Here is a 27,924-nt window from a genome sequence, read left to right as displayed (position 1 = left end):
CAGAGTTGTTTTAATTTGCATTTCTCTAATGAATAGTAATTTAGAGCATTTTTTTCATTTAACTATAGATAGCTTTAAGTACTTTTATGAAAGAAATAACTAAATGCTTAAGACCTGCAACAAAGAGTAATCTTGAAGTTATCAGTTTATAAAACTATTTTAAAATAATCCTGTGCTTTTTGCTTTTTGTTATTTTTAGCATGACAGTTATGTTACTTTATTTTTTTAGGAATATAGTATCCACTGTAAACCTGGCTTGTAAATTAGATTTGAAGAAAATAGCTTTACATGCAAAAAATGCAGAATATAATCCAAAGGTAAGAATTTTCAAGATCCTTAACAAATGCTAATAGAATCTCACATGTTTTATCTTTCCTAGAACTGTACTATCAAATCATCTTGTACTTTGTTTTTCTTTTTTCTTTTTTAAAAAGAAGAATTAAGGGGCGGCTAGGTGGCGCAGTGGATAGAGCACCGGCCCTGGAGTCAGGAGGACCTGAGCTCAAATTCGGCCTCAGACACTTAACACTTACTAGCTGTGTGACCCTGGGGAAGTCACTTAACCCCGATTGCCTCACTTTAAAAAAAAAAAAAAAGAATTAAGTCAGTAAAAAATTTTGGAGAAACTTTTTTTTTGGAGATAGATTGTTTAAAGGTTGAAATGTATATTTTTGTGTGGGTAAATCTTCATAAGCCTTACTTGATATGTTTAATAAGTTGAATGATTCTCAAATGTTGATACATTTTCTAATTGTGGTTAAAAACTAAAGATTTATGAATGTGTGATGGAGTACTGACTTTCTTAAAATAATTCAATTTAGTTTCATTCCTGGAAATAGAAATGAGTAATCATAGAACTGAAGCTCAAGAAAGGACTTCGAAGATTACCTAGTCTAAACTACTTCACTTTTCTAATTGGGAGGTGTTAGAGATGTCTAAGTAACTTCCATCATTCCCAAATTTTAGAGGGTCTTTTGGAGGAGTTAATTGCTGGAAATAGAAAATTTTGAAACTTCTCAGCTTACCAAGTCATTTTTTTTTTTCGGCAGAGCAATGAGGGCTAAGTGACTTGCCCTAGGGCAAACAGTGACCTTGTCAAGTGTCTGAGGCTGAATTTGAGCTCAGGTCCTCCTGAATCCAGGGCCAGTGCTTTATCCACTGCGCCATCTAGCTGCCCCCATACCAAGTCACATTTTAAGTCTAAAAATAGAGCTTTTGTGGTCTCTGAGGAGAACTCGCTTTTCATTGATCAATAGTCATTGAATGTTGTAGATTTTTCAGCAGATAACAATGGAAGCTTAAATACAAATAGCTAGGCTTGTAGTTCCAAGTTGATTGTGATCTTAATAGGAAAATGTTTTTTTGATCTTTCTGGTAGAACTTAACTGATTGCTATCCAAAAAAAACCCCCAACAACTTAGTCTGCCAGTTAACAAATTATAAATGAATGTTCAGGATGAAAAGAAAAATCTACATTTTGAGTATAGGGAGGCCAGATGGTATAACTAAGAGTCTAGTCATGTTAGGGTTCTGTCAGCATTTTAATAAAGTCTCACTTTTCCCCTCTCTAATTTAATACTGTCAGTGAATGTTTTACCCATTTGTGTTCCTGGCTTTATCCCATCAATCTCACACGTAGGCTTCACTACAGGGCCATGAACACAAGGGAATATTTGGGAACTTGCCCAGTGAGGACACCTGGGCCCCATTTGGAAAGCACTGCTTTTATGCTCCACTCCCAGTAATTTAAAAATATTAAAGATGACTCTTAGCCACAGTCTGATTAAAGTAGCCATGTGTACTTGGCAGCTTCAGATTGTTTGGGAAACTAAATTGGTAAAGACAAGTGGGGAAGGAGAGAAGGAGCGTGTTTTCACATGTTTGATAGTTTCTATATCCCCTATAGGTATCTGGTCAACCCACAATAATATAATAATATAGCAACCAAATAAAATGATTGCTGACTGAAATTGGTAGAAAGAATTGAGAGGCATAGTATACTAAATGTGGGGAAATAATTGTCCCACCCTACGCTGTCCTAGTTAGACCTTTTTTTGGAGGGTAGTATGATCTATTCTGTACACCACATTTTACAGAGTACGTGGATAAGTTGGAAAGGGTCTAGGATGCTAAGGGTCCTCAAGTCTATGCCAAACATAGACTTCAGCCAAGATGGGCGTGAATGGATACAGGCTGCCCAATTCACCAACTCCTAATCTGGAAGATAAAACTGAAATTCACCTTAGGCTGATTAATGGTCAAGAAATCCAGTATGAAACTACAATAAGTTACTGCTTCAACACTGGAACTGTACAAGTTGCCTAGCATGAACAACCAGGAAAAAGGAGGCTGCCAATAAAGCTTAGAGGTAGCTTGGGCAAATGAGCCCATAGCCACTTAGCACAACAAAATGTGTGGCCTGCAAAGCTCTCTATTCAGTCAACAACAGTTAAGGGCTCCTCCAAGAGACTCACAGTAATGGTAAACATCCAGTGGGGAACATCTTGGACCAAGTTGATACAGGGTTCAAGATCTCTAGAACCTTGTCCTGAGATGAATGTACTCTAAACCTCAGTCATCTACAGGGGCTTAACCTTGGGAGGAAGAGGAGAGTGCAGAAATCCAGGAGACATGGGACAAAACCACTCCTACTAGAAAGTGCAGCAAGGGCAGAGCCTGTCCTTCGGATAATATTCTAACTGAAGAAGTAAAGCTGGAGAGATGAGCAAACCAAAGAAGACATGAACCAGTAGTAAAAATTCTCAATATAGAGAGAAACTCTGTAACAGCTGCAAAGAGGCTTAAAAGAAAAAAAAATGGATTTTCTATAGGAATCATCTTAATTATGGGAAGAAATGATGCGAAAGAGTTTTAATTGTTATTTTTATATTTAAACATTTTTAGTAACCATTTTTATTTCATTTGGGGTTGGAAATTCTATCCCTCCCTGCCTGAGGCAGTAAGCAGATAGAGTGTATACCTGTGTTATTATGTGAAACACTTCCATCTTAGTCATTTTGTATAAGAAGACAAACAAAAGAAAAAAATAAAGTGAAAAATAGCTTCAATTTGTTCAAACAATATCAGTTCTTTCTCTGGAGGCAGATAGTATGTTTCATCATTAGTCCTTGTCTTGGATCAGTGTATTCATGAGAATAGCTAAGTAATTTACCATTCTTCATTAAACAATATTGCTGTTACTGTGTACAGTATTCTCCTGGTTCTGTTCACTTGACTATACATCAGTTCATGCAAGTCTTTCCAGTTTTTTTCTGAACTTATCCTGCTTGTCATTTCTTAAAGCGCAATAACGTTCCATTACAATCATATACCACAGAATGTTTAGTATTCCCCAGTTGATAGGCATTGCTTTGATTTCCAATTCTTAGCCACCAAAAAAAAGAGCTGCTGTAATTATTTTTGTACAAATATGTCCTTTTCATTTTGGGGGGATGTCTTTGGGATATAAACTTAGCAGTGAAATAGCTGCATCAAAGGGTATGCACAGTTTTATAGCCCTTTGGGCTTAGTTCCAGAATAGTTAGATCAGTTCACAACTCCAACAGTGCATAAGTGTCTGTCTTCCCACGTCCCCTCAAGTATACAACATTTTCCTGCAAAATAATTTTTAAGTGACCTCAAAATTCTTGAGGAAAAAAATTAGTAGGTGAATAAATAGATAAAAGTAGTAAACCATATACCAGAAATGGATTCCCTAGAAACTAAAACGGAACAGACTGAAATAAATGACTGAGATAACAAGGAAAAACTAGGATAAAATGAAAAGATTAACAAAATAAAATATAAGGCATTTGATATTAAAAAAAAACCACTGACCTAATTTAGAAATCACTGGCCTCCCTGAAAACATTTTGTTTTCAAAGATTATGCTTTACAAGGAACAATTGAAAGAACTTGAGATGCTTAAGCTGGAGGAGGGAAGAGTCACGGGAATGTGACAATCTCCCTTGGGTATTAATAGGACTTGTGTGTAAGAAGGATTTTTGACTTAGTCTGCTTAACCTTAGGAAACAGGTAGGAGGCTATGTGGGTAGAAGTTGCAGTGAGGTATACTTAAGCTTAATATAAGGAACAACTGCCTAAGCATTAGAGCTATCCAAAAGAGTAATGTGCTGCCTTGAGAAGTAGTGGATTCTCCTTCAATAGGTGCTTTATACCAATCATCAAAACGTTTTGGTACTGGTTAAGAAATAGGGGTGAATTAGTTGAAAAGGTTATGCACACAAGACAGTAGTAAATGACTATAGTAATCTACTGTTTGATAAACCCAAAGACTCCAGCTTTTGGGATAAGAACTCACTATTTGGGAAAACTGGAAAATAGTATGGCAGAAACTAGGCATGGACAAACATCTTATATCATATGCCAAAATAAAGTTCAAAATGGGTACATGATTTAGATATAAAGGGTAATACCATAGGCAAATTAGGAGATGAAGGAATAGTTTACCTGTCAGATCTATGGAAAGGGGAAGAATTTATAACCAAATGAGCTAGAAAACATTATGGAATGCAAAATGGGTCACTTTGATTACATTAAGTTAAAAAGGCTTTTCACAAACAAAACCAATGCAACCAAGATGAGAAGGAAGTCAGAAAGCTAGGAAACAATTTTTACAATGTTTCTGATAAAGGCCTCCCTTCTAACATATGTAGAGAACTGAATCAAATTTATGAGAATACAAGTCATCCCCCATTTGAGAGAAATGGTCAAGGGGCAGCTAGGTAGCACACTGGATAAAGCACCAGCCCTGGATTCAGTAGAACCCGAGTTCAAATCTAGCCTCAGACACTTTACACTTACTAGCTGTGTGAGCCTGGGCAAGTCACTTAACCCTCATTGCCCTGCAAAAATAAAAAAGAGAGAGATGGGTAAAGGATATGAACAGTTTTCAAATAAAGAAGTTAAAACTATCTATAGTCATATGAAAAATCACTAAATCACTGTTGATCAGAGAAATGCAACTGAAACAAATCTGAGTTACCACCTCATACCTATCAGAGTGACTAATATGACAAAAAAGGAAAATGATAAATGGAGATGATGTGGGAAAATTGGAACACTAATACATTGTTGGTGCAGTTGGGAACTGATCCAACCATTCTGGAGAGCAATTTGGAACAATGCTCAAAGGGCTATAGAACTATAAATCCTTTGACCCAGGAACGCCACAATTCTAAAGAGATCATAAAAAAGGGAAAAGGACCCACATGTACAAAAATATTTATAGCAGCTCTTTTTGTGTTAACAAAGAATTGGAAATAGAGGGGATGCCCATAAATTGGGGAATGGCTGAACAAGTTGTGATATATGAGTGTGATGGAATACTGTTGTGCTATAAGAAATTATGAGCAGGTGGATTTCAGAAAAACCTGGAAAGATTTAAGAGAACTGATGCTGAGTAAAGTAAGAACCAGGAGAACATCGTACACAGTAACAGCAACATTGTATGACGATGAATTGTGAAGGACTCGTCTCTTCTCAGCAATGCAATAATCCAGGACAATTCCAAAAGACTTATGATGGAAAATGCTCTCCACATCCAAAAAAAGAACTAAAAAAAGTCTAAATGCAGATCAAAATATACTATTTTCACTTTGTTATTTTTTTCTTTCTTGTAGTTTTTCTCTTTTGTTCTGATTCTTCTTTTACAACATAACTAATATGGAAATATATATATAACATGATTGTACACATATATCCTATATCTTATTGTTTGCCATCTTGAGGAGAGAAGGGAAAGAGGGAGAAAAATTTGGAACTCAAAATCTTACAAAAACGAATGTTGAAAACCATCTTTACATGTAATTGGAAAATAAAATGCTACCAAAAATAGATATTTAAAGTGAAGCCTAGGGGGTGGCTGGGTGGCGCAGTGGATAAAGCACCGGCCCTGAATTCAGGAGTACCTGAGTTCAAATCCGGCCTCAGACACTTGACACTTACTAGCTGTGTGACCTTGGGCAAGTCACTTAACCCCCATTGCCCTGCAAAAACAAAAAAAATAAAGTGAAGCCTACATTGGGCTATTATGGGGATCATCAGGGATATTATAGGGGACCCTAATAGATCAATAGTAGGTATAGACTAAATGAAATGGCCTTTGAGTTCCCTTCCAACTCTTGAGATTCTATGATTTTTTGCCTATGTTTTAATGAGTCCCATAATTATTTTTGAAGCTCTGTTAGTACAGCATTCTTACATCCAACCCTGTTTGACATCATTCTTTACTTCATATTGTATCCTAAGCATTAGCTAGCAAGTTTTTATATGAGCAAGAAGAACTGAAAAACTAAGCATATATTGATCTGCCTAAAGTCATAATTACTATTGATTTTAGGAAATTGGTTAAACATTTACTATATATAAAAGGACTGCCTTAGGTGTTGGGGATATAAAGTTATAAATAAAAAATATAAACCAAACTTTCAATTTTTATAAGCTAATGGAAAGGAAAGACATATAAACAGATAACTACATAATACAAGAGAGAGTATAAGGTCATAGGAAAGGGCTGAAGTGCCACAAGAAATGTGAGGAGGAAGAAAATACTTTCACAAGAGAGATTGTCATGGAAAGCATACCAAGGAGGTAGTACCTCAGTGGACTACTAACGAAATTCCACTGGCTGGGCTATTGGGAAAACTGATTCCAGGCATAGGAAATGTTGTGAACAGGGGCACAGATAGGAGAAGGCAGAACTATTAGTTAACTTTTTGTGGATCAGTAATATCTTAATATATCAAGGGTAATGCACCATTTATTTATTTGTGCATTTTTTCATTCATTCATCCATCCATTTATTTTTTATTAATATCTATCCATGTAGTAGGTTGACTGCTAGGCTGGGCTTAGGAGGAGAAGGCTAGTAACTCCCTCTTTCTGGTCCTTACCTTTGTGTAGGTTGGGTTACTACTTCCTAGCTACTCTTTCTGTCCAACCCTTTGGATGTGTTTTTTTTCCCTCTAGTTTTATTTGGTTCTGCCCCCATGGGGCATGGTAAGGTTTTCCTCCCAAGCCAACCGTGGAGGAGAAACAATGGGAAAATAAAATGATCTAGTTGCCACCTCCCATGCCAGTAGCAGGTTACTCACAACTCTTTCTCCACCACTACAACTCTCCTTAGAAAAATAGTTGACGAATTTTCCCAGAAGTGATATGAACCCTTCTCTGGGAAGTTACGAGAGCATGAATCAAAAATTCTACTTTGTTCACTAATGTATCCCCATGCCAAGGAATATTTCCTCAGGCATTTAAAAGAATCTTTCTCACTATCTTTGAAGCATTTCACCTCTATTCCTCCCTGTTTTGTATAAGTAATGAGACACAGAGATGAGCAATAGTTAACCATGTTTATCTTAGAAGCCAGTTTAAAACAAACTATTGGGAAACAGAGGCTGAGGAACAGACAAGTAGATAAGAGCTGAGGGAGGGGGCAGGACAAAAGACAAATCACCAGGCCTGTTTTCAGCAGCATGGACAGTTTCATCACTTCTGCAATTCTTTTCTTGCCATCACAGTATGTAGTCTTCCTGGTGCTTCTCTTATGTTATGCCAGTCACTGCTACAAGGTCAGCTCCACCTCTTCCCCCAAACTTGTCATCCTTTGCTTCTCTCTCAGCTTGCTTGCAGGAGGAGCCGTCTTTCATCCAAGAAGCCACACCCATTCTCATAACCTCCCCAGAGGACCCAGCTACCTTCACGCATTTGATATGCTTGCCTTTAGTTCAACAATCTCCAGTTTTGTACCTGCCTTCCTTCCTTCCTTCCTTCCTTCCTTCTTTCCTTTTCTTTCCTTTTCTTTCCTTTTCTTTCCTCTTCTTATTTTCGCAATTGGGATTAAGTGACTTGCCCAGGATAAGTGTCAAGGGTCTGAGGCCAGATTTGAACTTGGGTCCTCCTGAATTCAGGGCCAGCACTCTATCCACTGCACCACCTGGCTGCCCCTGTTTTGTGCCTTTCTTAAGGCTTCTACCTTTTCCCACTCTGTTATTGTTGTTTAGTCTTTTTTCAGTCATGTCTGACTCTTCATGACCCTTTTTTTTTTTGGCAAAAATACTGGAGTGGTTTGCCATTTTCTTCTCTAGCTCATTTTACAGATGAGCAAACTGAGGCAAACAGGGTTAAGTGACTTGCCAAGGGTCACACAACTAGTAAGTGTCTGAGGTCAAATTTGAAATCAGGAAGATATCTTCCTGATTCTAGGATTGGCACTGTGTCCACTGTGCCACCTAGCTGCCACTACCCTTTCCCCTCCCTGTCCCCAAACTGGAATGAAAGAGAGCTAGCTTATCTAACTTATCACTTGCTGGGCCTCAGTCCATTATCGTGTCAGAAGAGGCAGATCAAGGAGATACTGGAAGTTTCTGCCCACCAGTGGACATGTCTCCACCATTCCTATCACAACTGAAATGATGTTACATACACAGAGTCCTCAAATGAATCACAAATGTTTTGTCAGGAGGTGGTATATATGGTGTGTTACTTAGAAGTGCCTATCACCTGCCCCAGGGCCAAAGCCTTGTGATAGATTTTAAGTTTATCCAAACTTTTCAGCAGAAAGTATAAAATTCTGGGACCAATATAATGATCACAGGAAAGTAACTAAAATGAGAATGGTTCATGGTAGTCTTATATAATGCTTTTGCCCTTTTGGTAATTTTTCACTGTGCTTTTATAAATGTTATATACCTTTATCCTCACAGAGACCATGTGAGATTAACAGAGCAGTTATTCCCATTTTGAAGGCTGGGAAAATTAAGGCATGGAAAGATATAAGTGAATAGTTTCATGTATTACTTTTTAAACATTTAGAAAAGAGCTGAATAAATACTTTTAAAGGCCACTGACTAGACCTAAGAAGCTTCTTTTCAACTAGAGTTTTTTTAACATGTAAGTGCAGGGAAATGTCCAAATCACCTTGAAAGCTTAATTCAAGGTGATTATTTGAGGTTGAACCTTGAATCTTTTGTGGAAAAAATTAGTAGAAGGTGGGCTAGGGTAGAGAGAGCCATGAGGAAGAGATATGTTCCGCTTATTCTGCAACATTTTGAAGGTTTTCTTTTTTCTTTCTTTTGCTAAATGATTAGTATAGAGTGAGTCAAAAATTAAGTAAGTGAATCAATGCTATATCCTATGAAGGTATAGGAGTCCTTCCAGGGGTCAGTGAAGTCATAATAAGATTCAGGGAAATTTTCTAAAAATAGAATTTGATCAAAACATTAAATACTATTAAAGTGCAAAGCTCCCTAGGGCCCTGTGTCTGGTACCTTTATAAGGGACAATTTTTTAATTAGGTTAAAATTAATTTAATATTTATTTTCGATTGGCCTCCCTGCCTTGCTCCTCAGCCTTCTCCAACACCCACATAGCTGCCAAAATATGGAACACGCTACTTCTCTGTTCAGTCAACCCTCTAGGTTCAAATACAAACTCCCCTGTTTTATCATTTAAAGTTCTTCACAACCTGACTCCAGTCTTTGCTATTTTTCTCCTTCTCTCTATAATCTCACCACTAGCCGCCTTTCTGTTCTTTACACAACATTCTACGTCCCATCTGCCTGAAATGTACTCCTTCACCCTTGTCTCTTAGAATCCCTCCAATATTGCTTTGGATTTTTATACATACATACATATGCACATGCATATGCACACATATACACACATATGTAGCATTCCCTCTAGGCTGACTGTTCTAATTTGCACTGGACTAGCAAATTACTCTCCTAGAAGGGAAAATATGTCTCTTCTTAGTATTCTAGTTGTATCTAACTTTGAGGTGTTATGACTTCTAATACTATACTCACAAGTCACTATCTGGTGTTTCCCCACATCAACCAGTTGACACAAATTAGCTTTTATAAAAAGGTTTTTTAGTGAGAAGGTGTGACAGGAAGTATAGTTACAAAATTATCACCCCAACCCTTATACACAGACCCTGGGAAAGTGGGTTCAAACTTACTTAACAAAGGCATATATTTAGGGAAGTCAAGGGGCTGAAGATAGATGATCTTAGGCTGACTCCTTACAGGGCTAAATTGTCTTAGATTATGAGTCATTCTATTAACGGGTCTAGTCAAGGAGGTCTCTCACTTGTGGTACTAGCTCCTCATTGTATTTGGCCACTGATCCTACCACTTTTGGTTATTCCTTGGATTTGTCATGAATTTGATGGGTCTTCCATTCTCAGTGGTTACCTGGGGACTTAACTCTCATAATACTTGTTTATCTACTATCAGGAAAGAATGAATATAAAAGAAATAGACAATGGTGGTCAAGTGAGGGATCAGGCAGCTACAGCTCCTTATCTTGCCAGTTTCAAGGAGCTATTGTGGAAAAGAGGTATCTCAGGCTCTAGCCCCAGTTGCTGTAACTAAGGAGATGTTTTGTGTTGTGATACCTTTTTATCAGATGAGAATGTTTATTTTATTGAGTTATAGAATCAATCAGATCAAAAGATTAAAATGGGCATTTACAATTCCTAGACACTTCTATTGATTATTCAAAGGTGGTGCAGTGGATAGAGTACCGGCCCTGGATTCAGGAGGACCTAAATTCAAATCCGGCCTCAGACCCTTGGCACTTACTAGCTGTGTGACCCTGGGCAAGTCACTTAACCCCAATTGCCTCACCAAAAAAACCCAAACCTAATAAACATTTATTATAATTCTCCCTCCTATATCCCTCACTCCATTGAAGGTAGAGGAGAAAAAGAAATAAAACCTTTGTGATGAATATGCATAATCAAGAAAAATTAATTCCCACAATAGCCACATCTAAAATGATATGCCTCATTTTGCATCTTGAGTCCATCTCTTTATCAGAAGATGTTAAACATACTTATCATTGTGTAACAATTGGAATGATGCCACCTGCTGGAGACTTACTGTAGAAGAGTTCCGCCCATGAAGCGAAGGTCTTTGAGGGCAAGACCAGGAGTCTTTTCTTTGGCGTCAGGAAGTGACACGGGCTAGTGGGAGGAGGAAGGAAGAGACTGGCGCTCGGGCTCACTCTTTCCTTTGGACTATGGTGGAGAGCGGAGCTAGAAATGTGCTCTCCCTTTAATAGATAGGAATCTAGGCCTTTCTCTCTCTTTACCAAATTCTTATTCTCCTTAATAAATGCTTAAAAGTCTAACTCTTGCTAAAGCTTATAATTTATTGGCGACCACTCATTAGATATTTTAGACAGTTTAGTTAGAATTTTAGCCCTTAACAATTGGTACTCTGGAATCAAGCATGGCCATTACACTGATCATGGTTCTTAAGTATTTAAAAGTTATTTGTCTCTGCGACATTATTGCACAAATTATTCTCCTGGTTATACCCACTTTATTCTTTATCATTTCACTCGTGTATTCCCATTTTATTCTGAAACCATCCCTTTCATCAATAATATTTCATTACATTTCTATACCATAATTTATTAAACTGGGACTTAAACTTAAATTGGTGCCCCAATTGCTTGGCACCCCCTTATTTGCCACCACAAAGAGAGCTGTTACATTTTTGTATTCACAGGTCCTTTTCTTCTTTCTTTTCTATCAAAGAATATACCCAATTTAGTAACTTTGGGGCATAGTTCCAAATTACTTTACAGAATGCCTAGACTAGTTCATAGATCTATCCACAACACCTTACTGTGCCTGTTTTCCCATAGCCCACCAGAATTTGTAATTTTCTGGTTTTGTTACCTTTGTTAATCTGATAGATACAGAGTAGAACCTTATAGTAGCTTTAATTTTCATTCCTAAACTACTTATAGCTTAGATTTCTTCCTTTGAAAACTTCCTGAAACAGTTTAATGAAACAAATTTGGAGGGAGGGAAGTACTTTGTTATGCTAAAAAATATTAGAAATGGCTGAAAGGATCATACATCTCTGGGCCTATGTATATTGAAGGAGGAGATGCTAGCAACCGCTTGAAGAGTTGAGCTTTGGGAGCATTTAAGGAGCCAATCTCTCAGACCTGTGACCGGAAGGGAGTGGCATGGGAGGAAATGGAGAAGTCCAGAGGGAGCATCCTACAATTTTTTCCTTCTCCTCCCCCTAAACAACTCTATGTCATTGAGAAGACAAGACGAGTCTCAATGCATCCAATCAGGAGCTGAGAGAATGCAAACTAGATCCACCAACAACAAAATCTGCTTCAGAGGGTATGACATCTTCAGGGTGGAGAGAAGGGCATCTTCAGAACCTACAAGGGCATCAGACCTTCAAGGCTATGGGACACTATGCTTTCCTAAGGGGAAGTTCACTGGGATTCTAACAGGAAAAAGGACTTCCAGAATTCAGGAGCTGTGACTTGTCGCTTTGCCACAGATGTGTTCCCCAAGTTTGAACCTATTTTCCCCTTCCCTCTATACTTGGGGGAAAATCTGTCACAGATTTTTAGGGTGATGTTTTTGTATAAACCATCCATAACATCTGAGAAAATACCTTTTCCTAAAAGCTAATTAAATCTGGCTGGCTAATAATCAATAGAGAACATACCAGATAGGGACTAATGATCAGTAGTGTTAGAAGTCTACCCCCTAGAATATGAAGTAGAGAAATAGTCAGCTGCCCTCTGAGGTTCTGGCCTACCAGTCCAAGTGGGAGTTGGTAAGTATCCCTAGAAAGGTGTATTACATTTGCCTTCTCACTTCTAGGAAGGAAAATGCTCCAGGGGCAAGGGAGCAACATACTCTTTTGTATACATGAACGCAGTTTTGGCTTTGTCTTCTGAGTCATCAGTCCTAGCTCCTTAGCCAATCAGAAGACTCCTCATTACCAACCAGCATTAGCTCCCAATCACTGATGACCAGATTAGAAACAGGTAGTGAATGACAAGTCCAAGCATGCTTTAATGCCTCGCCCTTGTTTTACACACATATGCCTATGCACATATATGTACATATTCTATCTTCTAGTGAGTAAGGACTTTTTCATAACTGTCTTTGTATCCCTAGGGTCTAGCAGAGTGATTGGAATGTACCAGGTCTTTAATAAAGACTTGTTAAGAATCTATTCAAAAGGAGAATTTAAACATACATTTAAAATGGGAAAGATGGGGGGCAGCTAGATGGCACAGTGGTTAAAGCACTGGCCCTGAATTCAGGAGTACCTGAGTTCAAATCCGGCCTCAGACACTTGACACTTACTAGCTGTGTGACCCTGTGTGACCCTGGGCAAGTCATTTAACCCCCATTGCCTGCAAAAAAAACAAAAAAAAAACAAAATAAAATGGGAAAGATGAGAAAAATGGCATGACTTTAAAGTTGAGGTCCCTAAACAAAATTTTGCTAGTGAAATGTACTTTTTCCTCTTGCTCTCCAGCCACCATCCTAAAGGTTCTCAATGTGACAACAATTCCATGAATGGTAGTTAAACTTAGGTGAAAAGAGACCATGCCTTCGGTACCACACCCAGAGCTGGAAAAATTGGTATCCAAGACAAATGACTAATTCCTTCCCCTGGGACCATCAAATACATGGTGCCAAAAAGCCTAAAGGCTTAGACACCATACCTACCACTTAAAGAACATTGACCAAGGGTATAAGGACTGGATATGTGGTGTATCAAGTATCTTCTGGGTGTACATCATCTTCAGACATCTTGGATCATAACTACAGACTGGTAGCATATATGAACTTAGGGTAATTGCTTGGGACCCAGGCCTTTCACTTGAACTTCTCATCACCACCAGCTCCTTCAAAGGACATTAGAGGATAGAGGCCTCAATTAATTGGTACTTCCTGCCCCATGGCTACCAGAATGATACCCCCTATTCCCCTAACAATCATTTCAGTGTGGCTATCTCCCAAGGCAAAAACCTGTCCCTGGTCCCCATCATCCCTATTCAATTCAACTTTATACTTTCCCAGTCCCTTTCTTCTTCAGACTTCTTTCCATGAGGCCCTATGAAATCCCCACTCTACTTTTAATATATCTTTTCATTGTCTTTCCATCTTGTGCTTATGGAAAGTTTATTCTTTCTAGAACAACTGTACTCTCTGGCCACTCTTCAGAGCCAGTGTCATTCATTCATGTTTCCTGACACATTGATTTGGTTTTGTTTGTTTGTTTTTGTGGGGCAATGGGGGTTAAGTGACTTGCCCAGGGTCACACAACTAGTAAGTGTCAAGTGTCTGAGGCTGGCTTTGAACTCAGGTCCTCCTGAATCCAGGGCCAGTGCTTTATCCACTGCGCCACCTAGCTGCCCCTTCCTGACACATTGAATCAGGAAGCAGAACAGGTTTCATCCTTCCCTGCTGCCACTTCCAGGTTTTTCCTTCTTCCACCATAGAATTGTTTTTGTGATATATGAAACTCTCCTTGTTTATTGCTTTCTTCCCTTCCTGCCTGAAAATGTAGCAGGATATACATACACATACATACATTCTGCTGTGATAGATCGATATAAAATGTAGTAGGACATACACACATATATGCATATGTACATACATATACATATAATTACTTAGCTGTCATTGTGACATTGTTAATCATGTATGGCTTGTGATTGTTTCCCGTTCCCATGAGTAAGGTAGAAATGGAATTGAGCCATACCTTAGTAATGGGGAAGTTTCAAGTATGATAACGCTGATCTAAGACTTCATTAGATAAATCTCTAACCAGCTAGTACAGTAAGCAACAAGGAAACAGATCTTTGGAGAAGAAAAACTGGTTGTTCAAGGTACCAGCAGTACCTTGAGGGAGGGAAAACAGAAAGAAATCATTTGATAGCTTAGTGGGGATCTGAGCTTTGAGCTCAGTCATCATTTTATTTATTTATTTTTTTTATTTTTTTGCAGAGCAATGAGGGTTAAGTGACTTGCCCAGGTTCACATAGCTAGTGTCAACTATTTGAGGTCAAATTTGAACTCAGGTCCTCCTGAATCCAGGGCCGGTGCTTTATCCACTGTGCCACCTAGTTGCCCCCCTCCACTCCTTTAATGTGGAAACCACTCAATCTTTTGTGATCTTCACTGTCACTCCACAATATTTGAATTGTTTCTTTCTGCCTATTTGAATTATTTTCTCATTGACCTGGGAGCTTTGGAATTTGGCTATAATACTCCTGGGAGTTTTCATTTTGGGATCTCTTTTAGGAGGTAATTGGTGGATTCTTTTCATTTCTGTTTTACCCTCTGGATCTAAGCTATCAGGGCAGTTTTTCTTCACAATTTCTTGAAATATATTGTCTAGGCTTTCTTTGATCATTTCAGTCAGTATTACTTGATCTCTAGACTATTGAGTCTTACTATATCTGTCTTGCCACATCCACCTAAGAACCATTGGGCCTTTCCATTTGTCATGCATCTATACCCTCCCATGTGAGCTGTGCCCTCTTATTAGAATATGAGCTCCCTGAGAACATGAACTCTTTGTATCCATAGCACATAGCTCAATGCTTTAATACATATTTAGTGCTTAATAAAGGCTTTTTAAATTATTCCTTCATGAAGCTGAAGAGAAGAGGAAAATCTTGCCCTATATGTAGGACATGTCCTAGAATTCAATTCTCATATTTTACTTGATGAAGCTGCCTAAAGCTGTAAGTTTATTTACTCTAGGGAACAAATTCTATTTCCTTTGTTCTAAAATGCCTGTGATAGAAATGTAAACATTCTATTAAATAAGGCCTTAACAAAATGGTTGCTAATTTTGTTGCCACCCCCTTTTTAAATTTGACATGGACCTGTGATTTTGGTTGTATAGAGAACTTCCAATGAGGAAACTCCATTTATCATTACAAATCTTCAATTTACAATCTTAGAGAGGTTGCCTTCAGCAGTAAGAGGCTAAGTAATTTGCAGCCTTTATGGCTTGAGTCTGAGCTCTGAGACTGGTTCTCCTCTCACATACCCAGCCTCATTTTCTAGGTTGGGGGTCTTGTACTTTGGGTAAAACTCCACTTCCATCCTCCTGGATAGTGTGAGCAGGGCCTACTGGGTGCTGAGTGTGGTAGCTAAATTTAGGACCCACTTTCTGTAGGAATTGTCTTCCTTTGTCTCCTGCTGTGGTTCAAGCCCAGGCTCCTTGGATGCTGGGTCAAGCCGAGCCTTGACTGGATGCTGCTCTGGCCTTGTTTCCTGCTGTAATCTTGCACTGGGCTCTACTTGAGGTCTGTGGCACTACCTTCTACCTAAGACCTGGATACCTTATATTATACCATCCACCTATCCTGCTGTATCTCTGCTCAGGGCTTTCATAGGAATCTAATAGTCTTTGTATAGTTCCTGGACTGGATGGAGAAATTTTTAGCTGATTGTGTGTGTGTGTGTGTGTGTGTGTGTGTGTGTGTGTGTGTGTGTGTGTGTGTGTGTGAGAGAGAGAGAGAGAGAGAGAGATTGATTGATTGATTGATTGATTGTAAGTGTAAGTTCTGGTGTATTTTTAGAGCTTTACTGGGATGTTTGTGTACATATGGACAATTCTAGTTCCTATCATGCCACCATCTTCCCACTATCCTCTGTGACTGGCTGGCTCTCTGTCCTATACTGTCTCTCCTTTTATTCTAGAAAAGTGAAGTATTATATATCTCTCATGAAATCTGGTATTAAAAGTAGATTGAGGAGCAGCTAGGTGGTGCAGTGGATAAAGCACCAGCCCTGGATTTGGGAGGACCTAAGTTCAAATCTGGCCTCAAACACTTGACACTTACTAGCTGTGTGACCCTGGGCAAGTCACTTAACCCTCATTGCCCCCGCAAAAACAAAAAACAAAACAAAAAAGTAGATTGAGCTTGAATTTATTGATTATAATATAAGAGGCTCTAGCATACCCCCAAATATCTTCCACACAGCACTGACTATGATAGAAAGTTACTCCTTTTGTCCATTAAAATGTTAGTACCTTGGAAGTGGTTGTGCACCAAGCTTTACTGTCATTTTTGCCTTGGTTTGAACTAGTTCTTTTTTAAGGAGGTTTTGAAAGGGAGGAGATATAGGATCCCTAAAGGGGGAAGGAAGAACAACAGAGAGAGGTAAGAAAAAAAAGAGAAACTGAAAATCTTGTTATATGATCTTGTCTAAAGTCTATTCTGCCTGTCTTTAGAAAAGCTGAGAAGTCACAGCCAAGAAAAAGTAAACCAGGACTTGATCTTTGTCTTTGAAAATACCACTGATGTCTAGATAACGTGAAAAAATAGAAAAAAAAAATAACTCCTCATAGGGAAAAACAGTTTTAAATATTAAGATTTTTTTTTGTTTAAAAAAATACCAATGAGATTTTTTACAGCATGCTTTTTTAATGGGATGATGATTTCTAATTCATGAAAAGAAAGTGAATTCTTGTTTCACCTTTTGACCATAGAGGTTTGCTGCTGTGATAATGAGGATTCGAGAGCCCAGGACAACAGCACTTATATTTAGTTCTGGGAAAATGGTCTGCACGGGAGCCAAAAGGTACGAACCCCCATGTTATCATCTAAAACAATGAATCTGACATAAAATGGATGGCATTACTAGAAAAATATAGTTCTGGCTAGGTGACATACACCTACAACCCCAGCTCCCCAAGAGGCTAAAGTTGGGGGATTGCTTGAGCTCTGGAGTTTTAAGGCTATGCCAGTCGGATGTCTGCACCAAATTAAGTACTGACATGTTGGGCCCAGGGAGGTAGGTGCCACCATGCTGCCTTTTGTTTTTGTTCAGTTATTTTCAGTTATTTTGTGTCTGACTGCTTGTGACCCTGTCGGGGTTTTCTTGGCAGAAATAGTGGAATAGTTTGCCCTTTCCTTCTCCAGCTTATTTTACAAATGAGGAAACTGAGGCAAACAGGGTTAAGTGATTTGCCCAGGGTAACACAGTGTTTGGGGCCAGATTTGAAGTCAGGAAGACTCATCTTCCTGACTCCAGGCCCGATATTCTATCCACTGCCCTACCAACTGCCCTATTCCATGATGCCTAAGGTGAGTCAAACCAGCCCAGGTCATAAATGGCACAAGGCAAAGCTTCTGTCCTAATTAGGCTTCAATCTGTATTCAGATACCATCAGTTCTTTCTCTGTAGATGGATTGCATTTTTCAAAAATCCTTCAAAGTTGTCTTGGATCATTGTATTGCTGAAAATAACTAAGTCATTCTCAGCAGACCATCTTACAATATTGATGTTATTTTGTATATAGTACATTTCACTTTGCATCAGCTCATGTAAGTCTTTCCAGGTTTTTCTGATAGCATCCTGCTCATCATTTGTTATAGCACAATAGTGTTCCACCATAATCTCATGCCACAATTTGTTCAGCCATTCCCCAATTGATGGGCGGCATCTCCCCAGTTTCGAATTCAGCTTTTTAAAAAATCTCTTTTAAGATACGATTCTGGGGGGGGGCAGCTAGGTGGCACAGTGGATAAAGCACTGGCCCTGGATTCAGGAAGACCTGAGTTCAAAGCCAGCCTCAGACACTTGACACTTACTAGCTGTGTGACCCTGGGCAAGTCACTTAATCCTCATTGCCCTGCAAAAAAAAAAAAAGATACCATTCTGGGGGCAGCTAGGCGGTGTAGTAGATAGAGTACCGGCCCTGGAGTCAGGAGTACCTGAGTTCAAATCCGGCCTCAGACGCTTAACACTTACTAGCTGTGTGACCCTGGGCAAGTCACTTAACCCCAATTGCCTCACCAAAAAAAAAAAAAGATACCATTCTATCCTGATTAGAATTGGGATGGGGCCTTTGAGTGATCCCTGCATATCCAGATTGAGATAGAGAAATAGTCTAAAAAAATGTTCTAATGCAGAACAACATAGTGGTTCTATCCCATGGGTGTGGTTTAAGTGTAGTGCTTTATTGCTGCTATTAAAACCAAACCAAACCAAACCAAGAACCTAATATTTTGTCCTTAATGCTTTGTCCTTATAAAACCACCGGCACGACTTGCAAGATCTTGACTTCTGAAGTTACTCTGCCAGGCCGCTACCTTCTGCTCTTTCACTCCTATTGAACTCATTCTTCTTCATCATGACCATCATTGATCTTGGAGCTGGAATAGCTGGAAAGAATGCTGTCTTAGATTTCATCTATGCCAGTCTCTGCATTTTACAGATGAAGCCCAAAGAAAGTGGCTTTCCCAAAGATAAATGAATAGTTGATAGTAGCATTAAGACTAGAACTTTCATTATTTTTAGGCCTTAAATCCCCTCCTTATTCAACCCATGCATCAGCCCCCTCCTACCTCCACTTGACCATTTGTCATAACAGGTAGGGGAGAAAGCCATATTTCAGGGAGTTGGATTGTCCACTTGTCCCCTCCAACTAGGCTGGATCCCCATTGGGGTCATTGAATTTGAGTGCTCCTGATTCCTTGTCCTACCACTTCTATTTTGCAATCCCCCAAACCTATATAGATTCCACCATCTTCTTTGCATGGGTTCCTAAGCTACCTAGTATTTCTGAAGAAAATCACATTAATATGCTTACTGGGTCCCTTACAAATTCATGCTGTCTAACCTCTGCTGGGGCCTTAGTGCTACTTAGCTCCCCTTTTTCTTATCTCTAGGTAAACCCCCATCGAAATCCCCACAGTGACTGTTCCAAACATTTTTAACTTCAGCCCTATACCTACTGTCCTCATTTTTTAGTAATCACTCACTTTGGGAAGATAGAGGCCTTCCCATGTTAGCTTCTTCTTTCTCTAATTAGTCTTTCAACAGATCATCATCTATCCATTCTTCTTTGCTTTCTATTTCAGAGGAAGCTCTGTGCTTTATCCACTGTGCCACCTAGCTGCCCCCCCCCCCCAGAATCGTATCTTAAAAGAGATTTTTTAAAAAGCTGAATTCGAAACCTTTCCAGTTACCCCTAGTCCATCATAACAGAGCTTACTCCATCAGTTATCCCCTCTCTTTCTCTCCCACAATTTCCATTTCTCCCTTTCCATTAAGACTAGCTCCTCTAACTACAAATATACTTAGGTCTCCTTTGTCTTAAAAACGAATCCCAAAACTCTCCTTCATCCCTTCTAGTCCTGAATTGCAATACTTTTTTAAAAATTCCTTTTACTAATATACACATTAAAAGAGTAATCTAGTTACGTGACCCTGGGCAAGTAATTTAACTTTTCTCAGTCTTGGTTTCTCCACCTATAAAAATTAGGGATAGTAATGGCGCCTAACTCCCAGGATTGTTGTGAGGATCAAAAGAAATAACAGGAGAACAGTGCTTTGCAAGCTATAAAGTGCTATGTAAATGCTAATCATTATTACTGATTATTATCATCATCATTATTATTACTATTATTATTAAGAGTAGTTTGCATTCCTAAGGGAGAAGCTCAGGATCTTTAAATCACTATGCAATTTTTCAAATGTAATATAGCCTCCTCTCTTTCTATATAATCCTGAATCTATTTCATTCTTTATGCAATGCCTTTCCAAGATACATATATTGATGGCCTAACTCAATGGGTTGTCCAAGACATATTTCATAATCCAGTCAACATGTTGTTTTTTTTCTTTTGTATTGATCAAGATTCTTTTTTATTTAATGTTCAAAGATTAATTAAACATGATATTACTATATAATATATAATATAGCATAATGTAGCATGTCTATGGCTTTGGTTGAAGGGACCTATGATTTTTTTCTTTTTTCTTTTTGTAAGCAGTTCGCATTTATTAGCATTTAGCTCATATACAACCCCTCTTTCCCTTTCACTGTCATTGAGAAAACAAAGGAAAAACAAAACCTTCATTAAAATAATATGAATAACCAAAATAAATTCCAATGTTGGCCACGTCAAAAATATATAGGGGCACACGTATGTCATGTATATATGTGTGTATATAATTCTGCATCCTGATGTAGCCCCTTCTTTGTCAGGAAATGGGTAACATGCATCATCATTGGTACCCTGTCATCATGGATAATTATCACATCGATGGGAGTTCTTAAGTCTTTCAGTCATTTGTCTTTACAATGCTGTTATTGTATAAATTCTTCTAGTTCATGTCACTTCATTCGGCATTAGTTCATATAAGTTTTTCAATGTTTCTCTTTGGCACAATAATATTCATTATTTTCGTGTACCATGGTTTGTTCACCCATTCCCCAACTAATAGATACTCCCTTAGTTTCCTGTTCTTTGCCCCTACAAAAAGGACTACATACATATTTTTGTAAACCTAGATTCTTTTCCTCTTTCTTTGCTCTCTTTAGTGTAAAGGCATAGTGGTGATATCACTGAGTCAGAAAATATATATAATACAGTGACTCTTTAGGCATAGTTCCAAACTACTTTCCAAAATGGCTAGACCAATTCATTTCACCACTAATAGTACAGTACAGTAATGTTACTATTTTCCCACATCTCTTCCAAAATTTGTCATTTTCTGTTTTTGTCATCTTTTCTAACCTAATGGGTGTGAGGTGAAGCTTCAGAGTTGCTTTAATCTGCATTTCTCTAATTTAGATTTAGAACGCTTTTTCATATGGTTGTTGATAGTTTGGATATATTCTTTCAAAAAATACCAGCAATGTGCATTTTTCATCCACTTTGATTTTTCAAATTGATCTTTCAAATCATATGGATTTCACTAGGGGGGATTTGTAGTTTTACAAGGCTTGATTCAAATAGTACAAGTGTCATCAACAAACAGGAGTGTTTGAACGAACTTTCTCAAGGCACTCCATATCAGTGATGAATATGTGAGGTGAGCATAGGTCTCTGTATTTTTTTTACTCAATCGATGTTATTACTCATTTGAACAAAGTTTTCTAGTCACATATACCATAGAATCTTGCATAAAATTTAAAGGCTGTGTTTTATTCTACCAAAGTTAAATGCTTTTAAATATATGTGTGCATGTATATGACGGCTAGGTGATGCAATGGAGAGAGTTTGTTTGGAACAGCATTTTTGAAGAAGAGAATAGTGAATAATGATGTGACTAGACCTGGAATCAGGAGTTCAGTTCCAGGCTCAGTCACTAGCTGTGTGGGCAAGTCACTTAACTGCTATCTGAATCAGTTTACTCATTTGAAAAATGGGGATAATAACAGCACCTACCTCTCAGGGTTATTTTAAGAATAAACTAAGATTATATTTATAAATTGTTTTGCAAACCTTGAAGTGCTATATAAATGTTTGTTGCTATTATTATAATACATGCGTAATAAATTTAACAATACAAGTGCTTAAAAATAAGTTTTATATTAGGACTCATCTTTTTCCTTCATTGCTTCCTGATTCTTTTCAAGTTAGGTGAGGGGGAGGGGGAGGGAGGGGAAGGGAGTACAACTCAGTCCCTCCTTCCCACTTGGTAATCCAATCTACTCCTAAGTGTCAATCATCTAAACAAAAGTTCAGATGACTCCTGCATTTCTTTATCCCTAACTGCACCTTTTTTTTTTTTTGGCTAAACTCCAGAATCACATTTGTAACTGCTTGCTTGAGAACTTCAACTGGAGTCCCATCATTCATTCAAGATAAACATTTCTTTTCATTTTATTTTATTTTTTCCAATTATATGTAAAGGTTTTTTTGAGTTCCAAATTTTTCTTCCTGAGGCCAGCAAGCAATCTGATATAGGTTATACATTACAATCATGTTAAACATATTTCCACATGGTGTAAGAGAAGGATCAGAACAAAAAGAAAAAAATACCAGAAAGAATAAACAAAAACAATAACAAAAATGAAACAACAAAAGCGAAAATAGTATGCTTCAATCTGCATTGACTCCATAGTTCTTTTTCTGGATGTGGAGAATATTTTCCACCATCAGTCTTTTGGCCTTGTCTTGGATCATTGTATTGCTGAGAAAAGTTAAGTCTATCACAGTTGATCATCACACAATGTTGTTGATGTTGTGTACAATGTTCTTTTGGTTCTGCTCGTTTTATTCAGCATCAGTTCATGTAAGTCCAGGTTCTTCTAAAATCCATCTGCTTATCATTTCTTACAGCACAATAGTATTCCATTCCATTCATATACCACAACTTGTTTAGCCATTCCCCAGTTGATGGGCATCTGCTCATTTTCCAATTCTTTGCTACCACAAAAAGAGCAGTTATTAATATTTTTGTACATGTGGGTCCTTTTCCCTTTTTTATATTCTCTTTGGGATATATACCTAGTAGTGGTATTACTGGGTCAAAGGATATGCACAGTTTTAAAGCTTTTTGAGCATGGTTCCAAATTGCTCTCCAGAATGGTTGGATTAGTTTATAGCTCCACCAACAGTGTTCCAATTTTCCCACATCCCACTCTCTCCATTGCATCACCTAGCCCACATCCCACTCCAACATTTATCATTTTCCTTTTTTGTCATATTAGCCAATTGGATAGGTGAGAGGTAGTACCACAGAATAGTTTTAATTTGCATTTCTCTAATCAGTAATGATTGAGAACATTTTTTTCATATGGCTGTAGATAGCTTTAATTTCTTCATCTGAAAACTGCCTGTTCACATCCTTTGACTATTTCTCAATTGGGGAATGGCTTGTATTCTTATAAATGTGATTCCATTCTCTATATATTTTAGAAGTGAGGCCTTTATCAGAAACACTGACTGTAAAAATTGTTTCCCAGCTTTCTGCTTTCCTTCTAATTTTGGTTGCATTGGTTTTGTTTGTGCAAATTTAATTTAATGTATTCAAATTAATTTAATGTGATCCATTTTGCATTTCATAATGTTCTCTATCTCTTGTTTGGTCATAAATTCTTCCCCTCTCCATAGATTTAACAAGTAAACTATTCTTTCCTTTTCTAATTTGCCTATGGTATTACCCTTTATGTCTAGATCTTGTACCCATTTTGACTTTACTTTGGTATATAGTGTAAGATGTTGGTCCATGCCTAGTTTCTGCTATACTATTTTCCAGTTTTCCCAACAGAAAATAAACATTTCTATAATAGCTCTGTGACCCTGGGCAAATCACTTAACCTCAATTGCCTCAAAAAATAAAAGATAAACATTTCTAAAATCAATGCATGAACTTATAAGGGTACAACCAGGAATCATCTTAGTTACCCATGATTAAAGCCTTGGGATTCTTTTTGACTCCTTGATCTCTTTTGCCTGTGAGGTCCAGTGACCAAGTCCTCTTGATTCTAATTTGACTCAAACTACCTTTCATTAGGCCCTCATTCACTCTCAGATGACTATAGTGGCCTCCTGCTTGTAATTTGTCCTTCCTGATCTGTACATTCCAGAGTAAAGTCTTACTGTTCTGCTTGAATTTTGTCAGTGGCTACAACTGCCTATCAAATGAATCCACACTCCTTAGCCTGACATTCAAGGTCTTTCACAATTGAAACCAATGTATCTGTCCAGCCCTCATTATTCACTATTCTCTCTTCAAAAATGCTGTTCCAAACAAAACAAAACTATTTGTCATCCTTGGCTGGATTGGGCTCATGGTGTTCTCTTCATTAAATGTTCTTGCTCTTTCCATCTCTGTCTTTACTGGTTCAGCTCATATGCAACATCTTTAACAAAGATTTTCCCTGGCCTTTATTCTCCCTTACCCAAGCATGCGGAATCTCTGTCTCTCTTTCTCCCTGAGAATATGGCACTTAATCCTTTGACATTGAATGATAGCTTGTGTCCATGTCTTACCCTAGAAAGAACACTGGATTCAGGGTCACTTCTATTCCTAGCTATGTAGACTTGGGCCACTTATACCACCTCTTTGAGTCTCAGTTTTTTCATCTATAAAATAGGGACAGTGATTCTTGGATGATGTAACTCATTGTATTATTGAGAGAAAAGGTGAGTGGTGTGTATACACATACATACACACACACACACCACACACACATTGCTTAAAAGGTTTACAGATTGGGGCAGCTAGGTGGTGCAGTGGATAGAGCATCGGCCCTGGATTCAGGAGGACCTGAGTTCAAATCCCGACCTCAGACACTTGACACTGACTAGCTGTGTGACCCTGGGCAAGTCACTTAAACCCCAATTGCCTCACAAAAAAAACAAACAAAAAAAAGGTTTACAGATATGATATGACATTATTATTCTTATATCTCTACTTAGATAAAAGTTCCTTTAGTGCAAAAAATCTCTATCTCTCTCCCTCTCCCTCCTTCTCTCCTCCAGCCCTTTCTCTTTTCTTTTTCCTTTCCCTTTCTCCTCTCCCTCCCTCCCTCCTTCTCCTTTTTCAATTCTAGGCCCATCTTTAGTTGGAGAGAATCCACTTAGTCACCAAATCCTTCCTTCTCCTCCATCCTGCTCCCTTTCTCTACTGCCCGCAACTCAGATCTGATCAATGTCACAGTTGTGCTAGTCACTTGCTGTGTCCTACAACTTTCTATTCATTTTCTTCCCATTTGGGTCTGAGTTAAAAGGCAGATCTATAGCAAAAAGTACCCAATAATCAGGTTATATAATGTCAAGGATGCAACTCTCGACATATAACTATATAGCACTCATTTAGCATTTACACTGTCTCTTATAATTTTTTTCATGGGCATATGTCTTATTTAGCTAATTACTTCATAAGCTCCTTAAAGGCAGAGCCTCTCATAGAACCTAAAAGAGTGCCTTGAAGATTGTATACATCGTGTGTGTGGTGTGTGTGTGTGTGTGTGTGTGTGTGTGTGTGTGTGGGAGGGGGGCGGGGTTGTTATAAAATAACCTATAACCATTTGGGGAATTTGTCATAAGATCTTGCGTATGTTATGCCTCTTTCCAGTGAAGAACTGTCTCGACTTGCAGCGAGGAAATTTGCCCGCGTGGTGCAAAAGCTTGGATTTCCTGCCAGATTTCTGGATTTTAAAATCCAGTAACATGGTTGGAAGCTGCGATGTGAGGTTTCCAATCAGGCTAGAAAGCTTGGTGCTCACCCATCAGCAAATTCAGTAGGTATATAGCCATTTTTGATGACCTTGGTTAATGCAAAGTTAAAGAATCATTTGCTTATATAATTTATGTCATTTGGAAGACAAGTTAGTTGTGGGGGTTTTTTGGAAGACAGAATAGAAATTGAGATACCTTACCTAAGTGGTTATAAAATCATCACATACCATGTTTCCACTCTTTTTTTTCTGACAAAAGTATTTTATTTTTTTTCCAGTTACATGTAAAGATAGCTTTCAACATTTATAAAGATTTCCAATTTCAAATTTTTTTCTCCCTCCCCTAGACAGCAGGTAATCAGATATAGTTTATATATATATAATATATATATTATATTATAATATATATAATATATAATATTAAACATATTTCTGCATTAGTCATGTTATAAGAGAAGAATCAGAGCAATAAGGAAAAACCTCAAAATAGGAAAACAACAGCCCCAAAAACAAAAGAAATAGTATTGTTCAATCAATATCCACTCCACAGTTTTTTTTTTCTGGATTTGGAGATCCCCTTCCATCATGAGTCCCCTGGAACTCTCCTGTACCATTGCATTGGTGAGAAGAATCTAGTCCATCACAGTTGATCAACACACAATGTTGATGATACTGTGTACAGTGTTCTTCTGGTTCTGCTCATCTCACTCATCATCAGTTCATACAAGTCCTTCCAGGTTTCTCTGAATTCCTCCTGCTTATCATTTCTTACAGAACAATAGTATTCCATTGTATTCATATACCACAACTTGTCCAGCCATTCCCCAATTGATGGGCACCCCCCTCAACTTCAATTCCTTGCCACCACAAAAAGAGCAGCTATAAATATTTTTGTACATGTGGGTCCTTTTCCCTTTTCCACTCTTTAAAAAAAAATATCTGTGGACCTTATTTAGCAATCTTTATTGAACACCTACTATGTGCAAGGGCAATTTGGTATAACACCATGCAGGAGAGGACTGAGTGTTCATTTGCTAATACTAATAGGCAGAGGGGAATCGATTCAGGAGGAGTAGGAAGGGAGGGAGGGGTTGTGGAGTGAAGATGACAAGAAGGTGAAGCTATGTGGGTAGTCTCATCTAAATCCCATTTTAAAGCCTATAACAAACCAGAACTGCCTCTAAGTTGTAAGGATTCTTAGGGGGGTGTGTGTGGTGTGTGTGTGTGTGTGTGTGTGTGTGTGTGTGTGTGTGTGAGTGCGTGTGCACTTGCACATATATATATTGTGTGTATATACACACAAGATATATACCTATATGTATGTGTGTATATACATGTGTGTGGGTACATGGGTATGTGTGTATACATATGTAATAACTATATTTCAATATAATAGTTTTCCTTTGTAATCCTATAGATTTTAGTTTTTGCACTTAAAAACACTAGAGTCCATGGATTTTACCAGACCACCAAAGGAGTCCGTGGCATAACAAAGGCTAAGAATTTCTGCACTAAAGAATTTTCAGGACCCCTCAGCCCTCTCAGACTATGGAGCTGCATTTAGTCATGGTACATGCCCAGAGCACAGTGCTTCCTAGTCTCAAAGTCTCCACTCTGTGTGCAAACTAGCTTGGAGCCAATTTGACTTGGAACTAATGGATATTTATTTTGGAGATCATCTCCAGGGAAAGGAAGAGAAGGGAGGGAGGCAGAAAAATCTCAAATACCTGCATGATTCACTATTACAATCATAGTGCCTAATAACAGTATCTCACATTAATAGCAAAGTATTTTAAAATTTACAAAGTATTTTCTTAACCTTTCAAAGTTGCTCCAACTCAGATTGAAGGAAAGAGAAGAAAGTACCTCTTCTTTTTTTTTTGGTGAGGCAATTGGGGTTAAGTGACTTGCCCAGGGTCACACAGCTAGTGTCAAGTGACTGAGGTCAAATTTGAACTCATGTCCTTCTGACTCCAGGGCCACTGCTCTATCCACTGCACCACCTAGCTGCCCCAGAAAGTACCTCTTCTTAGGTACTCTATTGGTTGTCAATTAACTTCATTATTTAGAAGCAGCTAGATGATGCAATGGATAGAGCCTTGGACTTTGAATCAAGAAGACCCAAGTTCAAATCCAGCCTCAGACATTAAATAGCTGTGTGACCCTCATC

The 27,924-nt window shown here is 38.2% G+C and overlaps 1 protein-coding gene across 1 annotated transcript in view; it reads left to right on the top strand.

Moving 5' to 3' along the window:
* Positions 1–27,924, top strand: part of TBPL2 (TATA-box binding protein like 2) — an 80,115-nt gene that overhangs the window by 6,165 nt on the left and 46,026 nt on the right. Inside the window, 5 exon segments of the mRNA XM_043989267.1 lie at positions 230–317; positions 17,319–17,410; positions 25,652–25,742; positions 25,744–25,817; positions 26,867–26,869. Coding sequence (XP_043845202.1) covers positions 230–317; positions 17,319–17,410; positions 25,652–25,742; positions 25,744–25,817; positions 26,867–26,869 — 348 coding nt within the window.

This window comes from Dromiciops gliroides, chromosome 2 (genome assembly GCF_019393635.1).
Source record: "Dromiciops gliroides isolate mDroGli1 chromosome 2, mDroGli1.pri, whole genome shotgun sequence".
Taxonomy (NCBI): domain Eukaryota; kingdom Metazoa; phylum Chordata; class Mammalia; order Microbiotheria; family Microbiotheriidae; genus Dromiciops; species Dromiciops gliroides.
Note: the sequence above shows the minus strand (reverse complement) of the source record. Positions and strands in the feature narration are given on the sequence as shown.